At 43.9% G+C, this 15,618-nt stretch overlaps 1 protein-coding gene across 6 annotated transcripts in view; it reads left to right on the forward strand.

Annotated features, from left to right (window-relative positions):
- jcada (junctional cadherin 5 associated a) overlaps positions 1 to 15,008 on the forward strand; it is a 30,978-nt gene extending 15,970 nt beyond the window's left edge. For all 6 annotated transcript variants that reach the window (XM_037079288.1, XM_037079286.1, XM_037079285.1 and 3 more), the window contains exons 2-5: positions 3,197 to 3,735; positions 6,046 to 6,987; positions 7,492 to 11,063; positions 12,655 to 15,008. In XM_037079288.1, the coding sequence (XP_036935183.1) occupies positions 3,365 to 3,735; positions 6,046 to 6,987; positions 7,492 to 11,063; positions 12,655 to 12,689 (4,920 nt within the window). In that variant the 5' untranslated portion in view covers positions 3,197 to 3,364 and the 3' untranslated portion in view covers positions 12,690 to 15,008. The remainder of the gene's footprint in view (positions 1 to 3,196; positions 3,736 to 6,045; positions 6,988 to 7,491; positions 11,064 to 12,654) is intronic.
- The last annotated feature ends 610 nt before the right edge of the window (positions 15,009 to 15,618 follow it).

Genomic DNA, 15,618 nt, shown 5'->3' on the forward strand with positions numbered 1-15,618 from the left:
GTTTCTGTCCTCCATTGTCTGCCACCCATGCTGTCCCTCTTCTTCCTTTCCTCCCCACCTCCCAACTATGCCCTCCTCTCACTTGGGCCATGAATAAGGAGCTGACACCAAACTGTCAACCTGCAAGCTGTCATGCCCCTGCAGCCTGCCGCTGGTGTCGCCCCCCCCCCCCCAAAAAAAAAAACAAAACCTACACAAAATGCTTGTACCTGTTTTAAAGAAACAAGGTTGAGGCCTTGACAAAAGTTCACTTGACCTCAAAAGCGGTGCCCTTACATGTGTGACTACATAGTAAATGTAAATGATGTTAATAAATGGTGTAAAGAAGCTGATTGGAGAAAGTGGAGGCTGGTGTGAGGGTCGTCTGTAGGGAACCGGCAGCCCTCATGTGGTTCTATTTATTTTTAGCTTACTTTGCAGCATATGTTATCCATAAACTGTATCATTAATTTCTCTCTTTGACTGAGCCATGTCATTAAAATGCTGCAGATCTGCCCTTTTTTTCCAGTTGCTAAATTCAAGAGCCTGTAATGCCAGTCTTTTGCACACAAGAAAGCATTGTAGCGAAACACAATGTTGTTGTGTTTGGGGGGATGAAAGCCGGCCATTGTTGCATACCGTTGCTTGAATCCGAGGTTTTATTTGATATAAAATGGGTAATTCCATTGCGTAACGGCATTAGCAGTATTTAAACCGAGCTTGTCATGGGAAGGAAGGAGCAGGGCTGGGTTATGGGTGGGGGACTGAATGAGGGCAGGTCACTTTACCGGAGGAAATCCTCACTTTTACTGACGATGGATATAATCCTCATTTAGTGATGACACCAAGAGAAATTGCCTCAGATTAAGGCTTTAGCTGGATTAGATAGCATATGGATGTGCAGTTGAGACAGTTTAATGTGCAGCTATCATAATAAAAATGAATTATCATATTAATAAACACAACCCTTGACCTCAGGCTCACTTAATTAAGCCTTTAATGGGATAGAGATAGTCTTCATCTACAGGAAGAGTATGTGATAGGCAGAATGCCAATCTGACTGATCTTTCAGTCTGATATCGGCTTCTCCCACACTGGTTTTGGTTCTTCATTTAAAGAATCAAAGATGTTTGCATTTTAGAGAAAAAACTTCATCAGGTGGCTTTGGTTGAGTAATCTGTAGTGACAAATGGCCACAATATAACCATCTTTGCTTGCTTTTACAGATTTTAAGGGACACCACGTGACATATTGACCATGGTCACTGGCCTGCTGCTGCCCAGCTCAAGTTCACCCACAGTTCATGGAATAGCACTCAATGAAAAACTGTATGTCCCAGGTCCACGTGCTCATCTGGAAGCAAATTACATAAACCAAACACCCTCCTCACCCCTTTTTTGTTGCATTGGCATCATTCACAAGAACCCTTCTTTCAAACTCAGAATTAGCCTCTCCTTGAGGAGATTACTCAAAATGCAAATGGAAAGAGTTAAACTCAACAAAAGTATTAACTGGATAAGCGCCAAGAGTCAATCCTCCACAACTAACAGGTTTAAGGTTTTAAATGAAAAAGATAATCGTATTAGAGAGCCAGACATACAAAGGGAGTAGCATTTCACGGTCTTGGATCCCCTTAATCACCTGGTAGGCTGTCCTAGGGTTCAGGTACAAGGAGGAGGGAGGATGGGAGGGAAGGAGGGAGGGAGCAGAAGGAAGTAAGGCAGGGTGGTGATTCTGCCCTCTGAGTCAGGTTTCCTTTCCTAGATGGATTTTTTTCATCTCTATGGGACTATCATGGCTAAACAAAGGCTAAGAAGCAAAACAAATGCAAATCTGTTTGCAGCCGAATACATTTTGGTGAGGCTGTGCTGGCCGTCTGTTTCGCAGAACCGAAAACAAGCAATTTGGCTCTGCCATTCAACAATCATAGTGTGATTGGCTTTTAAACTGTCTGAACAGCATTTGATTCTGGCAACGAGTCTCACGCTGCTGTTCCTGAATGCCATTTCTTATTAAGGACAGTCAGGTTGTTGGCAGTCTGTTCCAGTGGAGAGTATTGAATGAGTGGGCTGCAGCAGCATCTGTCCTGTCGACAAGGCAGCAAGCATGACTTCATCAAGGGCATTACATCATGAGCAGATGCACCCCGGGTACCATCAATTCCATTCCTCACCAGTCCTTGATACTAATATTTACAGTCATTTTTTGGTTAGAAATCAAAAGTCATAATGCTAATTTACTTTTACATCATTGTAAAATATAAGGGTTTACTCAGTGTAATTGCAGTGTCCCTTGCTCTATCGTTTTGTGGGATGCTATGTCATTATTGGTGCCCGTAAAGAAAACACATATATTAACTATTATTATTTGTTAATTACTTTCTTGATTAATTGCAAGCTCTTTGAAATAGGAAAAAACTGTGACAAATTGCCATCACAGTTGCCCGGAGCACAAGGTGACTTCTGTACCCTTTGTCCAACAAACTGACAAAGCCCTGAATATACTCAGTTGACTATCATAGAAGATTAAGGAAACCACCTGAATATGCAAGAAATATGCAAATCCCCATCCAAGATGGATTTTTTTAGGGCATAGAGCTGGAGAAGAAAAAAAAAAAAAACATCCTCATCCTTTTAGACTTTAACCATAAAATACTTTTGAGATGAGCAGAAGATGTCGAGAGAGAGGATGTGGAGGTGAGCATTGAGAAATACAATCCCCCAGCTGCTTCATTGATGCAGAACATGAGCAGTGCTTGGCTGCTAACAGCTACCTTACAGCCACTGTATGGAAGTCTACAGGGAGCCCACTGTAAACAGTGACATTTCACTGCAGCACCAGCAGCCTTCTGAAAGTCTGGTCGCCACTGATCATCATGCTGTTGACGGTTGTTTTTGAGGGTGTTTTGTTAACCTCCCAGTCCTCCTCAGTACTGGACATGGATGGGTTTGGTGTCGGTGATCGGAGATGGAAAGAGGGTTGTTGCTAGGAGGACTAGGGCAGGCGGTTAGGAAGGCGGGTGATTTCGGTTTTGTCGTCGCGGCTTAGAATTTGGGCTCGGGGGTCCTTTTTTTTGTTTCGTCCTCTCAACTGTCTGTATGGGTTGGGACCCTTGACTGGACACGGGTAGCGGGGATAATGGTTTTATCGTCACCTTCTTTTCTCTGTCTCTCTTCCTGTTTCTTCATGTCGTCCCCCTCTGTCTTTTTTTCCCCAGTGATGGCCTCAGCTGCGCAGCTGTGCCGGTGATCCTGCTGCTGCATGTAGGGAAGAAGCAGAGACGCCTTGACAACCGACCTACCTTCCTCTCTCTCAAAAAAAAAAAAAAAAAAAAACAAGAGAAAGGAAAAAAAAGAAAATACCACCAGCATAAACAAATGCGACCATGTACAGCGTGGAGGACCTCCTCATCTCTCATGGATACAAGCTGCCCAAGCATCCAACATCCTCCTCCACCCCTACCCCAGCCGCTGCATCCTCATCCCGCCAGGCTCCCTCATCCTCACCGCCGTCCTACAGCAAACACCATGAAATCCTGGAGAACATGCCTGGCCCCAGGACAGTGAACGGCTATGAAAGAGGGCCCATGGTGCCCTATAGGAATGGCGGCGGAGCCAGGCAGCCACAAGCGTATGGTGGTGGCTGTCCCAACAACAACAATGAACCCAGGGACAGAAGCCAGTCCAGGCGTGAGGGGGAGAACCGGAGCCAAACTGACACCCACTCGTTGGGAGAGTCGCTAACCTCAGACAGCGGGTAAGACACAGGCTGAGCTGCACCTTGAGAACACTGATGTGCTCCGGTCTGATCGACCCTTTTGCATGTTCTGCCCCATTTATGGTAGCCCTCACTCTTTATTGATAAATGACACAGTCATTCGTTGTTGTGGTGCTTTGATGGAGCAGCTTAATGAAATTAGATCAAAGAGTTTTGCATGGGGATTTTGCGACTACCCAGCACTGCCACTCTTGCCATCTTTCTCTCTTTCCCCTTTTGTGTAACTTCCTCCAATTTCTGTCCTCCTCTTCCCAGTCAAGTCTCGTGTAGAGGAGGAGGGATAATGTATGCTGGAGTCTTAACCTGCCACATGGGACCTTGGAGTTGTAATCAAAACAGCTTTTGGGCAGCCCTATGTGCCCTATTTGAGCATGCCCAGTTCAACACACACACACGTTTACAGATTTGTGAGGATACCCTTTTCCCCATTCTATCCTCAACCATGAACAATATGCATAACCAGCCTCTTCTTATTCACAAGCATTATACCTGCTTATATAAGGCATACCCCATCAATAATACAGGATTCTTATACGGTTTATTTAAATATGTATATGGAGGATAGGCTATATTTAGCTTAGTCTGGAGTTATGTAATTGAAACCCTCTCGGGTAGGGACTGTTAGAACGTATGATGCTTCCAGAGATAGCATCAGGCTGCAGCCAATTTATTTTTTCCTGAAAATAGGAATGTTTAGATTGCCTATTTGCACCAGTTCAGGGGGTTAGTATGCTGTAACCAAGACAAAGTCAATACAGCTGTTCCCATGTCCACACATTAAGCAGGCTTGTCAGATTTTTTCCCTTTTTCCTTACATTTTGTTTGGCTGACTTTCTTTTTTTCCTCTAATCCCTTTTGCCACCAGCCAGTGACAGAGCAAGTGAAAAAAAGTCAGATGACCTTGAATAATGTCAGTGGTTGTGTCAGTGTTTTTTTCACTTTTGGGTTTTATTCTTTGAGACCAGTAATCCGCATTTTCATGTCGCTGCTCTGCCAGTGCTATCAGAGCATTCTACTGGGAGTGTGGGAATTGCTAAGACATATGTTCTGTGTTTTCATTCTGTTGTTTGTTCATCCCTCTTTTTTCCTCTGATCCAAATCCGTTTTGCCTGGCAGCTTGAGTTTAGATAAGGAACAGGCCTATCTTGGCATTCCCATTAGGCAGTGCTACTTAGACCCAATTAGACTAATGATGGCAACTCATCTTACATGAGATGTCCTTAAATTTAGACGATTGGTATTGCTACCCCCCTTCTTCCAGCAAACATCTCTGGCCAGTGATGATCATGGATGGAAATGTCAAGGACGCTCAGTGGCCTTGGCCTCGAGGGGCAGTACACAAGTGCGTGCGTCTCGTTTGCATTGTCAGTCAGTCAGTCACTCCACAAATAGCCTGAAATGATCGGGCTGTATGCAGAGACCTATTGCGTCTTGCTGTCAGGTCTGCTATCAAACATCTTCTCAAAGACATGGCAGGAACTTTCCCTACACAGGTTTTTGTGAAATCCTTACAATTTTCTCAGATTAAAAGCTAAAGAACAGTGCAATAGAGAGATTGTCAATGAAATGTCCTCTAAATTGCTGATCTGTCTTGGAGGACATCCGAGACTAACAGCCACAGTGTGTCATTGTGTAATGTGTTCATTATGTCCCATAGGAAATCACAATTACCAGACACTGTACTGCTACTCGTGATCATCTGTCTCCATCTAGTGGGAGATCTTTTTAATCCGTCCACATTGTAGTCCACGTCAGTGATTATTTTGCCTCTTATTCTTTGAAAGGTACATATTTGCTTGCATTTAATGTGAACAATTATATTTCAACCTTTCGATTGCTTTAATGTCTGATAGTGCTTAGCTTTGCATTGTATATTGCATTAGCTCATCTTTGAACCAACCAAAAACGAACCTCAAGGATATTAAAGGTCGGGTTATGTTCCAAACAAACTAGTTAATTCAGAACATAGTGTGACCTTGATTGATGGTAAAAGTGTGGCTGTTTTGAATGGCTATACTCCAAGGCTGGCTGAACTGCCTGCCATCATCAATCAACTATGAGGATAGCTGCAAATAGTTTTGAGCAGAATTTCAGGGAAGAAATTCATTGTTTAGAACATGAAAGGGAACAAATGTGACAGAATTTAAAAACGATTTATTAAAAAGCCTACAGCCAGTTCTGACATTGGAAAGTTGCTTAGGGGAATGGGGTTACAGACGCTATTTGAGCATCAACAGGCACTTAGGTTGAAGTGTACCAACAACTTTATTTGTGTGTGTTTCCTCATAGATTCTGTGATGGCACCAGAGGTCCTCAGTCACAGTCCAAGGACGTGTCGTACTGGCGGAGGAGAGGCCAGGACTTCACTGTGTTGCTGGACTACGCTGACTTCAGAGAACCTCATGGAGGTGGGCAGGGGGTTTATGGTAGGCCTGAGGGGTCTCAACAAGCAAGAGGCCAAGAATTGTCTGCGGAGGAGCGTCAGAGGTTGGCTCAGGAAAGGCAGCGCTGGGCAGCCCAGGCCCAGGCTCAGGCGCAGGCTCAAGCGCAGGTCCAGGCTCAGGCACGCTCTAGAGAGAGGGAAGTTGCCCTCCATCAGTGGAGGATGGTCGCTGAGAGGAAGTGCCAAAGCCTGGGGACAGATGAGTGGCGTCCAGCTGTGAGCTTTGGCCGCCAGCTGTCACAGAGCGAGGGTGAGCGTTGGGCACAGGAGCAGCAGCGGCTTCATGCCAGGACACCAGAGGGCATGGTAGTCCACCCCAGGACCAAAGCAAAATCCCAGTCCCTGCCCAGGATGCTGCAGCCTGAGAGCCTGCAATATGTGGACATAGCCTCCTCTGGACAGGAACTGTACAGGCGGATCAATGGCCACCCACTGTCACACCACGACCTGTACAGGGCGCCCCGCTGTCCGGAGAATGGCAGGCCGGCTAGTGCCAACCAACTCTCAATGACACCAAAGCCCCGTTTCACCCGACCCCCAAGACCTCCGTCCTATGAGATGCACCAGCAGATCAGGGGAAGCTGTGAGGTGTTGTCTGGGAGGGACTCAGTGATTTCCATGTCCCGGGACAGAACGCCCATTCCCATATCAAGGACAGTTGACCCCCAGTTGGACTATTTTGCACAGGACTCTGGACCTCCAGGATACATCCCTCCTCCATCTTACAAAAGAGCTCCAATAATGGGAGGGGGGCGCCGGGGATATGGGGAAATTGCTGTTGACTACAGGTAAACTGCTGTTTTCTTGTGTTCATTTTTTGTTTTGATGTAAGAAATGTGATAGCATTGGGAGTACAGATTATCAAGATTTATCTAACATTTCAAGACATAAGAATGCTTTAAAGGGACTAGTATTTTTAATATATCAGGCCCAACCCAGATTGGGACATATGTCTCCAATTGAAGTTTATGTCATCAAGTAAGAATAGGGAGGCTCAAAGCTTCTCTAGATAAGTTACCGTTATAAGTTCTTCGGGGATATTTGTGGATATTTGTCCCTCTTGTGCAATGAAGGTACATTGGTGTTGTATTCAGGAAATGAGCTCCGCTTCTATTGAGTCCGAAATTGCAAAATTTGATGCCAACTTGCAAAAATGATGCTGGAGTTAAATTTGCACTGCTAACATCATTTAAATGATTTCCTTAAGCCCACACTATTTTTGTAATCCCCTTTTCTTGTTGAAGTCCTTGCTGCTAAGATTAAGTGCAACTGTTCTCTTTTCACTTACTTAGGTACAGAGGGGATGTGTACCAGCAGATACATGTGGCTCCAGATGGATCTCACTGGTTCACCAGACATCCAGCTGGCTCCTGGCCTGATCCCCAGAGAGATAGGAACATCCCTGGGCAGAAGCAGCTTTACCCGGTGTATACAACCCAGGAACACCCTGGTGGAGGGATCCAGTATATCCCCTTTGATGACCCCCGCATTCGCCATATTTCCTCAGCCCTGGGTGGCAACTCCCTGACGGACGCTGACAAGATCCGCCACATCCGCAATGAGCTTCCCAGCGTCACCGTGTCGGAACCTGCATCCGACGACAGTGCCTTTTTGCCCCCGCCATTGGGGCCTTTCATCGCTGCCAAACTGGCCAATGATCCTAACCAGACGTCTTCTAGCAACTTCGACAATGACAATAACAGGTGGCACAGTGATTTGCACAAAGAGACTGTCGATAACTTCCCAGCAACTGACCAAAACTGCAACAACAGATATCCCAAAAACCAACGTCCTCCTCCATCTCCCTCTTCAGCTTTCCATGCCCCATTAACAAGGATGTCTTCTCACCAGGGGTCCAACTCAGATCAGGTCTTTTCAGAAACCATCACCCAAGTAAAGAAAATTGCCCCAGATTCAGGGCCAGAGAACAACAGAAACACAAAGAGAAGAGTGAGTGAAACCATCTTCTGCCTTGTGTCTGTCCCTGTTCACACGCCGACTAACATTAACAAAGACTTAGCGGCAGATCAGAACAACAATGAGACAATGCCAAGCCTGACTGTCACCAGCACAGACACGTTCGCTGTGGGCCTCAAAGAGAGCCTGAATGTGCGGAGTAAGTCTGTGAATGAGATGCCCATCAGACCCCACTACTCTCATTTTCACACCAGCAGCACATCCTCAATGAGGAACTACAAGAGGGCTCCTCTAAGGAAGGAGATAATAGATGCCTGGGCACTTCAAGCTAATGAAGACAAAGAGTTATGCTACGCCGGGTCCTGGCCCGGAAATCAGTACCGTAACCAGGAAACACAGACTGGATCACCTTTGACAGTGGTGAAAAGTCCAGAACCACAGAGTCCTCCTAGGGGTCAAGAGCCTGTTCAGTCTGTCTCTGACATAGCCACAGACAGTGGTCTGGGGACAGACACTAGCTCCCCTTATGGTTACCCCATGGCAGGCCAGAAAAACCTCCATCTCTCTAGCAACAGCGCCTTCTCCCGTCTCAGCCTCAGCCCAACACAACCGTCATCACTCCAACCCCCACCTCAAGACCCATCCTCGCCATCAAAGACACAGGATCAAGGGGACCAGCAGCCATCGTCTCCCAGGAAGAGCAGCTCCAGTCCCCCAGAGAGTGCAGAGCAAGTGGCCTTTGGTCAGTTCCTCTTAAAGCCCGTGAACCGACGACCCTGTGATGCTATTGGTGAACTGGAGAGCATTAATAAGGAAATGGAAGACACAATCAGCAAGAGACCCAATGTTGGTCGCTGCATTGACGATATTGATGGGCTGAATAAGAGATTAGACCACTTTAAATCAGGAGCACATTACAATGCTGGTCCAGAACCTGGCAGAGAAGCCATTAGTCTTCCTCCAATGCACATAGAAAAACCCAACATAAAAGTCAGATCAAGGTCTTTGGCTTCTACCACTGAACTGGACTCAATGGACATTGGGAGTGCTTTCTCCAGGCCACAGGCCAACAACATGCCACCAACAAATGAGTTATCATTACTCCTCAACCCGAGCCCCAGAGACACCTGCCCTCCATCCTCACTTCCCCTACACAATGACTCAAACCTGCTCTATAGACAGGACATCCCAGTCCCTCAGGAGTCCTTGCTTCGGGATGTGGGGTTAACAGTCTACACAGAGACTCCTGGTGGTCCTGGGGAGCCAATGCACCGCTCACTCTCAGTCCCATCTCCACTCGATCATAAGGAACTTGTTCAGCCAGTGCAGGTGAATGAGTGCAAGACAGCTCCTGTTGAATTTAGTGGTAGTCCTGAGCACAAGTCAAATAAAGAGCTTAAAGCTGAGGCAGAGAGAAATGCTAAATCAGACAACATTCCACCACCCAGGGGTAAGGTGAATTTAACCATCTGTAGGAGCAGGAGTGAAAGTAGCCGATCACCTCAGAAGGAGGGGTCACCACATATCACTAGGTTGACCAGGGAGGTTTCTTTCGTGTTTGGGATTGATGATGGTGATAAGAGATACGCCATGTCTGAGCCTCTGACCTATAAGAATGAGTCAACCATAGCAGATAGGCACTTGGAGAGCTTACTAATCCTGGAGAAAGCCAATTCTTTACCTACAGAGGATCTCAGCAATCTGTATGAGGTCAAATGTGCAAAAGGTATCCCTGAAAATGAATCCATTGAGGAAAGGGCTGCTAGGATCCTGGGTATATCCGTCCCAGTGGAAGCCTTGGGTGTGGCCGACAAAGAGTCAGAGGACAACCAGGACGATAAAGACACCACTGTAAGTGAGAAACCACAAAGTCAAGCTGTAGAGACAGAGGAGGTGATAGGAGAGTGTGAGCAAGTCAAAGAAGAAACCTTGATTGTCCAGGAAGCAGAGACGGAGGAGGTCAAGGAAACAGGATCAGGAGTGGACCACGAAGAAGGAGAAAGACAAAAGCACAGCGGCAACCACAGTGATGGTGAAGACAGTGAAGACACAGAGATTCAGTCCCTGGTTGTACTGGACATGCCCGAGTTCCCACCCAGTAAGCTTCCCCTATCCCTACCTGTCACCCCTGATGAGAAGCTAGCACTTAGCATGTGCAGTGTGGAAAAGAGGGAGCGAGGTGGAGCAGGTAAACTAATTGAAACCGTGCAAGATAAGCTACACTCTTCCACTTCGTCATCTGCTACATCTTTGGGCAGGTCAACCCCAGATAGGATGGCCAATCTAAAAGAGCTGGACTCAGTGTCTCGATTAAGACACCTCAGTAAGGGTTCAGACTCTGAAGAGAGGGATGGTAGCAGAGAGGAGACTGAAGATCAGGAAGAGACAAAGGAGGAGGCTGTAGAACAACCAGAAGAAGAAGAAGCTAATCATGTTGAGGCAGAAGGAGGGAAGGAGGAAGAAAACCCTGACGAACAAAATGCATATGAAATGCATGACAAGTTGGGAGATCCTGAAGAAGCTTGTATACCTAAAGAGGAAGTGAATGAAGAGATATGCGAGAAAGAGCAAAGTGAAAAGGATGTAGAAGAGATGAATGTTGAGATAAAAGCAGAAAATGAGGGGAGTAAAGAAGAGGTTGTTGAATTAAAAACAGAAGAGCCAGAAGGAGAGTTGGAGCTGAAATGCGTGGAGGTCGACAAAGAAAAGCCTGTGGAGATGGGAAGAGATGGGCAGACTTTGGCAGACATCGCTAGAGCTGAGGCAGCACAAGGCACCCAGGGAGGAATGCTGCCCAAACCAAAGCAGCGCACCAGGCTCAAGAAGCCTCCCCTGCTTCCTAAACCTCGCAGTGTCCCCAAGAGAGAAATAATGCTACCACTCAGCTTCAGCACTGGGACCTGTGGCCCCTCAAATATGGAGGAAGAAGAGATGCTCCCTGTCTCTGGTGGGTACGACGGAATTGAGACATGAAGCTTATTTATGCTATGCATTCTATTGGTGAAGAGAAACTTGATCATTTGGAAATATGTGTTTTCTTTCCGAGTGTGAGTTGGAAAGAGTGATATCAGTTTTGTTGTAAACACCACCTTGACAGGATATCTGTTGTTTGCATAGAAGTAGTTCAAGCACATAACTCCTAAAAAATAGTAGTTTTTACACATCTGTGTATGCACAGGTTGTATTAAACAAAAGAGATTCACAACAGGATCATTAGTAAAGATCAGAGGTGTTTGTAGGTTTTTAATCAGCAATCAGTCAGTGCTTTTACATGACACTCAAGAAAACCGAATTACTGGGTTAGTCTGACTATGATTGGATTTTTAAGATGCATGTACACACCTTAGTCTGACTAAAATCAGACCGGATCAGATTTCTCATAGTCGGATTAAAACACCTAGATTATTCGATTGCTAGTTGCATTACTCCTGCATGTATACGTTCTATCAGATTGGATTTGGATTTGGGTTCTGTGCAGGCTCGATATTTTTTTCCCAGGGCTGTGAGCTGGAAATAGAAGGACAGTGGAGGATGCAGTTTCAGGACCCTAGTTTAATACTTTTTGTTATGGTTTTGAAGGTTTATTCCACCCAAAAACTACTGTGTGACTCATTATGTATAATTTTAAGGGTTGAAGCCAAAATAATGCTGATTTATTATTTATAGTTTCAAAGGTAATACCAAGAAACAACAAAAAAGACAACAGTGTGAAGAGAAGTTATGAGTCAGCTGAATCAAATCTCCAGCTCACCAGGCCTCAACACCTCTGAGACAGAGAGACTTTACTTTTCCTGTCCCTTCAATATTCAAACCTCCAACTGCGGAGTAGTTAACAGCACTACTTACCACTTGAATGGTCGTCCTTCAGACTTAAATTGTTCATCTATCAAATAAAACTTCATTCAACTTCAGAACTCACACTTATTTGCCCTCCAGCTTACTCTCGTCTATGTGTATGTCTTACCTCTCTATCGCAATAGGGGTTGTCCAGCTGGGTAGCTGGCGTTGTGGTAAAGCTAGAACTAGAGTCCTAGAAATGCCGTCCTGAAGGTGCAGCCTCTTAGATATTCCATTTATGAGCACCTCTGTGTTATGGCTTGGGAATGAGACCATGCTGCAGGTTTCTGCACTTTGTTAGTTCATCATCTTATTTTTTTGACATCCCCTTTTGTTTTGTTTTTAGTTAAGCAAGCCATTGTGGCTGTTGTATATAGCTTATTATTGCTTAAAGTAAAAATTATTTCCTGTATACATCATACCTGGACCTACAAGGCAACACCAGGCAAGTTCGGTTCATAGGATTGGAATAACATGTAATCACTGACAAATTAATTTCGCCTATGCAATCATTGTGCGTTGGCAGAACACAAACCAAACAGGACCCCGCATTTCAAAAGATTGCTTTGTAGTACTGTGTACTGCTGGCTGAAAACTCCGCAGGGAACCTTTCATTTCTACCCTTTTCAGGGCAAATAATATTGTTCTGACTTGTTTCGGATTGTGTTGTTTCATCTTTTCTCTCTCGCTTTTCTCATCAGACTCCTACGACCCCAGTCGAGTGGAGAGAGTGTAACCTCTGACACTGCCTTCTCCACTGTGGAAATCTGTCTTTCTCAAGTTAACAGCTTTTTCCAACAACAAAGGCTTTCATCTCACCTCACGACTTAGTCAGCTGTGACCCCTCCAATATTGTCACACATTACTTCTCACAGAACTGACTGTCCTGGTGCTGCGAGAGCATTTTTACAGCCAAATAAAGGCACTGCTGGTGCCAATTCTCCAGGCCTTTTCAACCTCGGCGTTCCTCATCCTTCCATTCTCTCCACCTCTCAGAAAGTTAATTTGCTCAAGCAAGCAGACTTCCTTCTTTTGAAGTTGTCTTCCTTTGCTTTTGGAAAAAAGGCACGTCATTTACTCCCGTCTGCGCTTGGGCTCCTTCTCGAGCTTGGGTGTTGAAAATATGAATGTAAAAGTGCTTCTGCTCAACAAACAAAAGAAATGTAACGGCTAAAACAACGAGAAGGCAACAGTATTGCATTACAATCAGTATTATTAACCACACCAAATGTAAATAAGAAAGAGTTATAAGATTTTATGAAGAATATAAAAAATCAATTTAAGACATTTAATTGCTGAAGAAATGTATATTTTCTTATCTATGTTAAGAAAAAGACTAGATTTTTGGAAGTGTAGTCTTTGGGTGTGCTACTAATGAAACCCTGTGCTCCTTATTCTTATACTTGTGTGATAGAGAATGTACTCAGAGAGTCTGGATTGCAATGGGAAAAACACTGTGGTCCTTGAATAGTTTCACTCAAGAGCAATATAGTCGTCTTATACGAGATGTTCGTGACATGATTTGAGTAGTAAGTCTCCATTTCAAGGAGCTGATCGCATTTAAATGTCGTGCTTTAAAGCTCTACCTTTTGGTACAAGTGTTAGGTTTGCACTGCTGAGATTATTGGCTTAATGTTACCAGTGAGCACCTGATAATCTCTTCAAATACTCAGAGATTACAGTTGAGGGATTCATATTTGCACCCTCCCTGTTCTCCGGTGCTGTCGGCCTCGGTCTCATCATCAGCAGTCGCAGCGTGTATCACAAACGTCCGATTTAAGTGTTATTTTTGTTAATCCTCATACTGTTGAAGAAGAAAATCTATATTTTGTGGCATTAACAGAAGTCTATATTTAACCGTGGAGTTTATTCTTTGTTCACATCTTGGTTTCTGTGTGATTTCAGAAGTGCTTTTTTGCAGGAAACGATAGATGTAGCTATATTGATCGCAGTGTGCCTTGTACACACTGTTTCTGTGGAGAACTTCATTTGTGTGTAACACATCCAGTGTTGTTGGTTTTATGAATCCTGATTTAAACTGGACATGAGTAACTCATTTTTACTTTCATGACAACAGATACATTTGGAGTTTTTTGGCAATAATAATAATAATAATAATAATGATAATGTTTAGCTGAAGAAGCTTACTATTGATGCTGTACAGAACATTGCTGTTGGGATACTAATTGCAGTATCTAAACACGTTCAATAATTTAATGTTGACATATCAGTGCTTTATAAGTTGTGGGCATAACTGGCAATTGGTTAACACTCACTTTACTTATGGGGTAGCAATACGAGAAATTAAAACACATACCAAACCAAACTTTATGCTATGCATTGGACATCTACATTCACTGGGTTTAGCACCAAAATTATAAATTAAAAACTGCAACTTCTGGTTTGCTTGTTTGACTCTGTCACCCGTCGATCCAGCTGTGTGTGATGTTGTCGTTGGATCTGGATGTAGACATGTTGCACGGAGGTGGCTCTGCCTGGAGTTCATCGGTGGAAGCTCGGTGCGAGGTTTTGTCTTTGTCCTGTTACCAGCCCAGTACCCATACCTCTGTGTTCCAGGTAATGTGTTATCTGGTCGTTCTCGTAGGTCTTTTTGTACTGCAAGTTCTTTGTAACATGATATAGACTATTGGTGCACATCTTGCTTTGATATTTTCTATTTTCATACAGAAGTATGTACAGCTTCTTTTGTATGCGCAGCATTTTTTTTCTCTCTCTCTCTTTTTTTTTGTGCATGAAATGCGTAAGAAGTCACACAGAGAAGGTGTATTTGCATATAATTGCATTTGGTACTATATAGTCTATCCAATAAACAACTGTTATATTTCATATAATGTATATTTTATTTTCAAAAAGTTATGCTACATATTTAAAACAGAACAGGTATTTTTAGATTATTGTGAAAAGGGAACTGTTTGTGAAGGCACAATATTTGTCTACGTCTGAAATGATCATTAAGAATGATCAGATGTAGAGACAACTGTGTGCTGTTGTACAGTTACTGCAGAGTATTCATAAATAAAGTCTTTGCATGAAATATGTTGTCTCTGACTTTTTGTACATTCATGTGTGTGTGTGTGTTTGTTCGTGGGCAGCTGTGGTTCAGGGGTAGAACCAGCATCTTGTTTTTGGAAGGTCGTTGGTTTGCGTGTCAAAGTGTGCCATCATCAGTGTATGAATAATTGTAAGTCATTAAGGACAAAAAGCATCTGCTAAATGTAAAGAAACAGTTCAACCAATAATTCACTCCCATGCTGGAACAATACTGCTCGGTCTCAGTGTTTTACATGTGACAAGACTTAAACAAGAACATTTTTATCTTAAATTAAAATAATTATGGTTGATCATCTGTGAGTCGGGGTGTAACATTTGTACATTATGTTTTTTTTAAATAATTGATTGGATTTATATGACTATATGCCAGCCCAGTGACCACAAAATCAGTTGTCCCAAAACAAGAGAATAACATTTCAGTTTGAAAAAACATTCAAATGTATCATACATACTCAAGATGAAAGAGTAGAACGAAAAACATATTTAAAACTAATAGTAGTGATTTTTTAACAAGAATTATTTATATTTAACCAACATATTTAAGGTCAGTGAGTCCATATCAGGCCATTAGAGCATTTATTGATTGCTGAAAC

The sequence above is a fragment of the Acanthopagrus latus genome, chromosome 19 (genome assembly GCF_904848185.1).
Source record: "Acanthopagrus latus isolate v.2019 chromosome 19, fAcaLat1.1, whole genome shotgun sequence".
Classification (NCBI taxonomy): Eukaryota; Metazoa; Chordata; class Actinopteri; order Spariformes; family Sparidae; genus Acanthopagrus; species Acanthopagrus latus.